Source organism: Littorina saxatilis, linkage group LG5, assembly GCF_037325665.1.
Source record: "Littorina saxatilis isolate snail1 linkage group LG5, US_GU_Lsax_2.0, whole genome shotgun sequence".
Classification (NCBI taxonomy): Eukaryota; Metazoa; Mollusca; class Gastropoda; order Littorinimorpha; family Littorinidae; genus Littorina; species Littorina saxatilis.
In genome coordinates, this window is record NC_090249.1 from 17,834,654 (window position 1) to 17,844,086 (window position 9,433).

The 9,433-nt window shown below is 44.0% G+C and overlaps 1 protein-coding gene across 1 annotated transcript in view; it reads right to left on the reverse strand.

Annotated features, from left to right (window-relative positions):
* Positions 1–1,685: 1,685 nt before the first annotated feature.
* LOC138966450 (DEP domain-containing mTOR-interacting protein-like) overlaps positions 1,686–9,433 on the reverse strand; it is an 11,891-nt gene continuing 4,143 nt past the window's right edge. The window contains exons 2-8 of the mRNA XM_070338698.1: positions 7,585–7,763; positions 6,923–7,043; positions 6,566–6,738; positions 5,312–5,473; positions 4,545–4,780; positions 4,049–4,153; positions 1,686–3,137 (exon numbers count right to left, since the gene is read on the reverse strand). Of these exons, the coding sequence (XP_070194799.1) occupies positions 3,003–3,137; positions 4,049–4,153; positions 4,545–4,780; positions 5,312–5,473; positions 6,566–6,738; positions 6,923–7,043; positions 7,585–7,763 (1,111 nt within the window). The 3' untranslated portion in view covers positions 1,686–3,002. The remainder of the gene's footprint in view (positions 3,138–4,048; positions 4,154–4,544; positions 4,781–5,311; positions 5,474–6,565; positions 6,739–6,922; positions 7,044–7,584; positions 7,764–9,433) is intronic.

The window sequence follows — 9,433 nt, forward strand, 5'->3', positions numbered from 1 at the left end:
TTCAAGTGTGTGATAGTCAAGTTATTCTGATATTCAAACTGACAACCTTGAAAAACTGATAACTGTGAAGAAAAACTGATAACTGTGAAGTAAAACAGCATCCGAGACTATTTAGCCCTGACGTATATTTGACAATGTTCAAAAAAATGTTTTCTGCTACTAAGGGAATAACTGAATGCAGAATTGATTTTTTCTGAGTTTTTTTTAGCCGTAAGCGCCATGTTTATCGGAGCAGGAAACTCTTCCAGCGTGAGGCCCCTTTGTTGGTTTCACTGCGGCCGCATTGTGAACATCAGTTATGAGAAATTCGAAATGAGAAATGGCGCTTACGGCTAAAAAAAAAACTCAGAAAAAATCAATTCTGCGTTCTTGATAGCAGTTTCGTCCAGACTGGACTCCAGCTTTTGCTTTTCTTATTTTTCTCTATCGTCCAAGCCCATAAAATCGAACAAGGCGGATTGTGTTTGGATTTCCCTCTTTCAGATGACTGAGATTGCCCCCCTTTAATCGTTCCGTGTCAAGGCCAGTTGTACTGGCCGTGTGTTCAAGATGAGGAATACCCGGCTTCGCGGGGATGAAAGCGTTGTGGACAGTGACCTTCTAAAAATCAGTAACGGGAATATCCGGCTTCGCCGGGATGAAAGCGTTGTGGACAGTGACCTTCTAAAATTAGTAACGGGAATATGGATTGACGCCACACGAAGGAAGGGAGATAAACGCAAAACACTGGAGAAGATAAGGAAGAGTTACTGGGAATGGATCTGGGAAGATGAACAGAAAAACCAAAATCGGTTCAGCGCTGCGCGCTGAGAGCACGTGTTGAAAATTCTCATCGACCAGGTTGTGTCCAGGGTCTACCTGAATATGCCCACCAAATTTGAAGCAGATCCATCGAGAACTTTGGCCGTGCATCGCGAACACACACACACACACAGACACAAGCCGTATATATATATAGATTACTAGATGATTACCCGCTTCGCCGGGTACCGGCTTTGCCGGGAAGATGTAGAGCCGAATACCAGGCTGCGCTGGGTGTACGCCGGCTTCGCCGGCGCGCGAAGGAAGGGAGATCTAAAAATAGTAACGTGCAGTGACCTTCTTAAAATAGTAACGTAGTAACGGGAATATGGATTGACGCCACACGAAGGAAGGGAGATCTAAAAATAGTAACGTGCAGTGACCTTCTAAAAATAGTAACGTAGTAACGGGAATATGGATTGACGCCACACGAAGGAAGGGAGATAAACGCGCAAAACAAAACACTGGAGAAGATAAGGAAGAGTTACTGGGAATGGATCTACAGAAAAAAAAAAAATCGGTTCAGCGCTGCGCGCTGAGAGCATGCACGTGTTGAAATATCTCATCGATGAGGTTGTGTCCGGGATGTAGCTGAATACGGTCTGCAAATTTGAAAAAGATCGACCGAGAACTTTGGCCGTGCATCGCGAACAGACACACAGACACACAGACACTAGTCGTATATATATATAGATAGATGCTTATACTGTCTTCTACTGTTTAAAACGTTCGCCAGAGACGTTTCTGTTTCATTTTGGTAGCACTTATTTGAGCCTCGTGCTTTTGTGTTTCTTCATCTTGCCCTTTCTATTGTAATTCGGACTGTTGGATAAATATGTATTTAACCCCCCCCCCCCCCCCCCCCCCCCCCAAAAAAAAAAAAACCCAACAATATACATATGTTCAACATCCATGCAACTGTCTAATACAGACGTTATTGGCTCATTGCTGAATTTATTTTGTTGTCAATATATCTCTTTCTTGGCTAGCTGCTGGCACTTAGTCAATCACAGTTCAAAAGACTAATCCATCAGCTATTTTGGACCGGTTCCTTGAATTGACAATAAAGATATAAGTGTTGATTTCGTCAAGGTAGTACATGTAACAGTTATTATACTCAGGACACACATTCATTACCTCTAAGGCCATTTTTTCATCTTTCAGAACACGGTTGAAAACACCGGTTAACATTTGTAAACATGTAAACAACCTTCCTCTATACTATTTACATTATCATGAGCAAAGACATGTATCCGTTTTGGGCTTACAGTGCAGAAAATGGTTTATATCTACCTGCAAGTACATGTATTGACGTGGCAATTTATGTAAAAACAGGTGGCTTATTTCTATCCGGACATATAGTTACAATGAATATGAGTATTTTCGTGGCTGTCGTTATCCTATCCCATGACATCGTTCAACGTTCAGGGTTGGGCATTTTACCTGTGATGCAAGGCTCCTCTAATGAGGACACCTCCCTTGAAAGGACACCTGTTGTCCCTTTGTCCATTATCTTGACCAAAATGACACGACATGACAGGCCACCTGCAATGATGGGACACTTTTGGCTGGTCCCAAGGGTGCCCCCTCATCACATGTCCCACTGTAGTGCTTTCCCTGTCTTGTTGCAGCGGGGATATAATTATATTGACATCTCTGTGTGAATGTCTATGACTTTCTAAACAGTGGGGCCTACTGTATATACCACCTCATTGTCTCAACACACCTCTGTCACTCTTTATACAGGTGCAAGCGGGTGTTTTCGTTCAAACTTATGCATAGTATTTTTTGCCATTACAATCAATGTAAATGTCGACTCATCATGCAAGTGGAAGCGTGTTTTTGTTCTAAAATACGCATAGTACTCTTTGCCATTACTATCAATGTAAATATGTAGACATTCTTTTGGTCATAAGAGCTTGGGCTTTCACTGCAGTACTGCCACTCATTTCCTAGCTGGACAAAAAAAAACACGTCCGTTCATCCTTTTGGTGCTTACTGTAGAGGCAACCAGCAAGATGTTCAGTGGTCAGTATACTCTTTACCATCACATCCAATATAAATGTCAACATTCTCGTGCATGAGAGCGTCTTCTTCTTCTTCTTCAAGGCACTGAGGAAATCCCTATAAAGGGCAACTATCCTTGGGGCTCTGACTGCAGTACTGTCACTCGTTGTGTAGCCGGGCAAGAGGCGAGGTGCTCAGTGGTCAGGGATTGTTTTAGCGAGGACAACAAGGGTCAGCAGACCAGTGTGGGTCATGACCAGGCGTCCCACGTGTCTGTGGTCATGCTGCCTCACCGTCTCTCCGGCCACTGCTAGCACGTACTGACCTTCCTGTGGCACAGTCAAACAGACGCACATGAGTTTATGCTAATGACTTCATGATAACTAAATATGCACAAGCGTGCAAGCATACACACCTACACACTACACACACTGAGAGACTATAACATACATACTGAAAGGAATTCAGACACGCCTAGTATCCATGCAAGCACACATGCGTGCACAAAGAGTTAGACACACAGAGATAGGCCTACACATGCAAACACACACACATATACACTGAGATGCACACACTGATACATATGTACACACACACACACACGTGCACGCACGCACAAAGGTATGCATGTATGCTTGCTCGCTCGCTCGTTCACTAACAATGCATGCACACTCACACACCGGCACACACACACACATGCGCGCGCGCACGCACGCACCGTCACGCAAGCACACACGGCACAGGCATGCATGCAGACATGCTTGCTCGCTCGCTCTCTAACATGCATGCACACACACACACACACACACACAGTGACACACACATTCACACACACACACACACACACCCCTTGACACGTTCATTCAACCAAAACATCAGTCTCGACGGGGGCTAAATTTCAACGCTGAAAATTAAAAAGAAATCTTGACCCAATAACTGTTTTGAGTGCGACTGCCCAAAACACACATTTCAATTCACTATAACCGAAGTATTGTTGTACCCCAGTTCACAATAAACGCATTCCATTAATGTGCATCACTGATACAATGAAACCCTTTTATAAGACCCCCCCCCCCCCCCCCAATTTTATATCTTGCTTTTTCAGATTTTCTGTTCATAACCTCTGAAAATATATCTCCATTTTAAAACTCCCTGCCTTTTTACGACCTGATTTTCTTACATTTTGGAGGTCTCCAAAGGGGAGTTCCACTGTAATCAATTGAAGAAACAGAGATCTCACCTTTAGCCCAGCTGCCGCGGCGGGACCAAGAGGGTCTACAGTGTGAACGTAACAAGGGCCTGCCCCTCTTAGCACAAACCCGTACCCCACCTCGTCCTGCTGTAGCTGTACAAACAAAAACCAAAACTGATTTGAACTGCAAATGCGTACAAACACACACACACGTAGGCACCCACGCACGGACGCACGGACGCACGGACGCACGCACGCACGCACGCACGCACGCACACACACACACACACACACGCGCGGCACTGTCCAACTGAGAAACATACACACACATGGATAGTCACAATCACACACTGCATGCAAACTGCAGATATTTATGTACGCAGGAACGCGCACGAGCACACACACACACATACACACATACACACACACACACACACATAAGCACAGCCGACATACAGACAGACAGACAGACAGACAGAGCTACATAATACGATAAACAAATCAATACGCTTCAAACAAAAAAAATGTTCATTACTTTTCTTACCTTGACGACTCTTTTTACCATGGACACCTGAACGTCACCGATATTTTCCTTCTCAGCCATTAACGACAACGACCCATCGTCTCGGTCACCTCTGTCGTTGTCGTTGCCGCTGATGGTGGTGCCAGCATGATTAGCGTTGGCGCTGTCGTTGGGTGAGTGTCCCAGCATGCTGTGCGTGTCTACACTGCTTCCCTCTGATCCTACCAGAGTGTCGGGATGATCCACGCTGCTAGATGCTGTCAATGAAAATAGAGAAGGGATTAGATGATTCTGATAACAATGCTTTGTTTGTTAGTTTCGTTGTTGTTGTTGTTGTTGTTGTTGTTTTTCTTGTTGTTTTTGTTGTTTTTGTTTTTGTTTTGCTATCCTCACAACTAAATGTGTTCATTGGGGCACTGGCGCCGCAAACATATGTATAGCTGTAGCAAAACTACAAGAAATTCAGTCGAAGCCGGATAATTCAAGACGTCAGTGTGTATAAAAATGGCCGCGCAGCGTTTCAACAAACCATGTCCCGAATTAACCACAGGTGCCACTGAGGACGTTAAATCTCTATTTTATTCATTACCAGGAAACTTCTGGTCGATAAACGAAAAGATATCGACACAAAGAGCCAGTAATCATTATTGCTTTTTGATGAAATGTCGATGTTCAGTCAATTCACTTAAACTTTTTGTCACATCGTACCAGTGCACACACAAACAAACAGAGAGAGCTTGTGAAATCATAGTCATAGGCACACATTGGTGAGTTGAAATAAATTGTACCTTGGCGAATAGAAGTAGAAGTGCGTGCGGCGGTGTGGTGTGCGGCGTCAGTGTCGGACGGGGAGGGCTGGTTCAGCACGTCCGACAGCAGGCACGGCCTCTCGTAGTCCACGTGGAACTGGTACATCAGTCGGTCGTCACTGAAGTGGTAGTCGTCCGTCACTGCAACCATGCACAAATCATCTTGTGAGCAGATTTGATTTCTGTTTTATTTCCATTGAGATGCAGTTGTCGTCGTTGTTACTGTCGTCCGATGGTGGTCATCGTCGCAGCCCCAACACCACCACCAACAAAAATGACAACCCTGCTATAGTGTAGCCTATGTTGCGACTTTGCAGCACTGACAGCACTGATTTAGTCGAAGCTAAAAAAAACGAAAAAGGTTTTTGATGTTCAGGTATTATTGTCATTAGATGCACGTGAATCCAATGCATCAGGTGGACGGCAAAACATGTGTGTGCATCTGTGTGTAGAGCGGGTGGGGGGGGGGGGGGGGGTGGCGGGGGGGGGGGGTATTGTCAACATGTCCTCAAATCAGCTCCCAGAAGTAGGGTGCAATCCTGAGCACATCGTACCAGACCCCACACCACCCCTACCCCAAAATAAATATATGAAGAAAAGAGAAACACACATCTAAGTTCCTTTGCTAAACAATCAGCAAGGGGAGGCTAGTGTCCTTTTTGTTCTACTGATGACAGTGATGTTAAGCATTCTATACATTGAATGCATTCTATGAGCATTTGAGTGCAATGTATGCGCATATAATGCATTATATACATAGAATGCTGAATATAGAATCATGGCGCCCCATAACCAGGTCTTCAATGCTTTGTTACGTATTATAATTATACGTAGAATGCATTTTATGTTGGGTAAAGATTTCTTTTTAATGTTCAGCGTTGAAATTTAGTCCCCTTCGAGACTGATGTTTTGGTTGATTGAACGTGTCAAGGTGTGTGTGTGTGTGTGTGTGTGTGTGTGTGTGTGTGTGTGTGTGTGTGTGTGTGCATGCATGTTAGAGAGCGAGCGAGCAAGCATGTCTGCATGCCTTTGTGTGTGCGCGCGCGCGCGCGCGCGCGTGTGTGTGTGTGTGTGTGTGTGTCAGTGTGTGTGTGTCAGTGTGTGGATGCATTGTTAGTGAGCGAGCGAGCGAGCAAGAATGCATTCTTTACACATAATGCTGAATATAGAATCAGTGGACACCTAGCGTTCCACAATCAGGTCTTTAATGCTTTCCACCATAGAAGGACCTACCATGCCGGATGATGTCAAACTCGAGCAGCTCTCGACAGTGCGCAATGACGTCAGCGCGCTCCACTGTGTCGTCACGCGCCGTGAGGCAGTCAACCAAGTCATTGCCGTAGAAAGCGTCTTGGTACAGGTGGCCTCTATGGTAGAACTCGCGCCTGATGCTAGAATCTTTGATCCTGAAATCATATAATAATAAATCAAATTAAATTAAAAAAACAAGAAACAAACAAACGCTCTCACTCAGTTATACAAGAATACAAAGCTCAAACTGAAGCCATCCGATGAGTAGAATCCACACACTTTGTGAGAGATAAAGCTGAAGTGTATCAATATTAGCCCAAACCAATGTAAGCTACTCACTTGTTGAATACGTCCAAACCGCGGTAGAAAGCTGTAAGGTCAGAGTGGAGTAGATAGCTGTCGTCATCACGAGAAAAACGGTAGAACAGGGTCTGGTCTTTCACCACGTGATCGTCCGTCACTAGGAGGAAAACACGCACACAATTATTAAAATACGATTCCAAGAAATCTTAAAGTATCATCCTACGATTCCAAGTATCTTTGAGAGCAAGCAACGTCTAAAGTAAGTCTACGTTTTCTTTACTATTGATTGCTTGTGCGTTCACTTTAAAGACAAACAGGTTGAAGTACTGTGAATGTTTTGTATTGTCATTAACACACGTTCCACGGATAAATCGGATTTGTTTTTCGATTCCAATGAGCCATCAGTGTCACGGCCCGAGTCATTAACTCGTATTTTGGCGTGGAGAATGTTAGGGTGTAGATCTTGAGAAATGATTAGCATGAAAGGATATTATACTGCCGGGTTGGTTAATCGAGTTTCTTTTCTGGAACACCTAGGACACACCATAGAGCATCTATTCACAGGAAAGATGGTGTGCACCCAGTCACGCAGTTGGTTGAACAGAAATAACGTTGTGTTTAATCATTCGGTAATCTGGAGTTTTACATAAACATAGAAATTTGTCTCTTGACTTTTTATCAAACATATAAGTGGTTACCATGGCGCAGCATGCCGTATTCTTGCAGAATGCGGAGGGACATGACAGCCTCTCCCCGTGACTGCGCATGACACATTCTCACAAGCCAATCAATGGCGTCCCGTCCGACGAAACACTGCTTGTACTTCCGCAGTCGGTAACGTCGGTCCTTGATCAGATTTGTTTGGTGCATTCGTGATCTGAATGGTAAAATAAATAGATATATATGTGCATCATTAATTAAATGTATACACAGTGGAACGCCCCCCCCCCCCCTCTCTCCTCCTTCTTAGGCCCCGCACAGTAAGATTAAAATTTACTTTCTTTGTACTTGTTTACTTTTTGCTGTTTATAACATTTGCAAATATATCTCTATCGCAAGACTCCCTTCCCTTTTAAGACCAGACTTTTGGGAGGCTTTAAGGGGAGGTTCCACTTTATATCAAAACAAACCAGATATACACACAAATATGGAATGACGACCAAACCGATTTCCCTAACTTGTATTGATAGTATGAGCAGTTTTCGAATTGTTAATTGTGCCTGATCCTTCAAAATGTGTATAAGATTAAGAAGTTCCGTACAAAGGAACTTTTAAAAAGTCAGCCAGTAAGTAGGGAAGGACGGGGGGACTGAAGCAGATAAGGATAAGGATAAGATAATTGTGTTTGTTTGTTTGTTTGTTTGTTTGTTTGTTTGCTTAACGCCCAGCCGACCACGAAGGGCCATATCAGGGCGGTGCTGCTTTGACATATAACGTGCGCCACACACAAGACAGAAGTCGCAGCACAGGCTTCATGTCTCACCCAGTCACATTATTCTGACACCGGACCAACCAGTCCTAGCACTAACCCCATAATGCCAGACGCCAGGCGGAGCAGCCACTAGATTGCCAATTTTAAAGTATTAGGTATGACCCGGCCGGGGTTCGAACCCACGACCTCCCGCTCACTGGGCGGACGCCTTAGGATAATAAGATTTCCATATAGTTCTGTGAGGCTACCCTCATAGAAATTCGGGCCATTTTTTCCCTCTTTTTCCTGCATGCGTGTATTTATGCTTCCAAGCTCTGAGATTTTTGCTGTGAACTTGGGTTCTTTATCGTGCGCATAATGGTAGGCCTTGGGGATGAACACACTCACTGCTCAATGGTTCTGTCTGTTGTTTTGTTTTTAATATGAAAAGGCTGTTCAAAGCTACTAACTATACACCACAGGCAGTCTATATTGAAAAGCTTGCATCATTTTACTCGGGCTTTGGGATGCATTAGATCAGGTAGATTAGTGTACACTACATTGGGGTGTGCACGTTAAAGATCCCACGATTGACAAAAGGGTCTTTCCTGGCAAAATTGTATAGGCATAGATAAAAAAAATGTCCACCAAAATACCCGTGTGACTTGGAATAATAGGCCGTGAAAAGTAGGATATGCGCCGAAATGGCTGCGATCTGCTGGTCGATGTGAATGCGTGATGTATTGTGTAAAAAATTCCATCTCACACGTCATAAATAGATCCCTGCGCCTTGAGTCCGAGTCTGGAGATACGCGCGCGATATAAGACTTCATATAAACAAGGGAGATATCAGTTACTGCGTATTTCATTCTGAAGCCGTAGATAGATACAGTGGAACCCCCCTTTTAAGACCCCCCCCCCCCCCCCAATTTAAGACTTCCTCCATTTTAGGACCCTGTTTTCTTAGACTTTCTGTTGATAACCATTATAAATTTACCCCCATTTTGAGACTCCCTCCTTTTTAGGACCTGATTTTAAGCGCATAGTGCTTTTAGTTATGCGCTATAGAAATCTCCTTAATAAATAAAATTTTCTCATATTTCTGAAGGTCTTAAAAGGGAGGTTCCACCGTACTA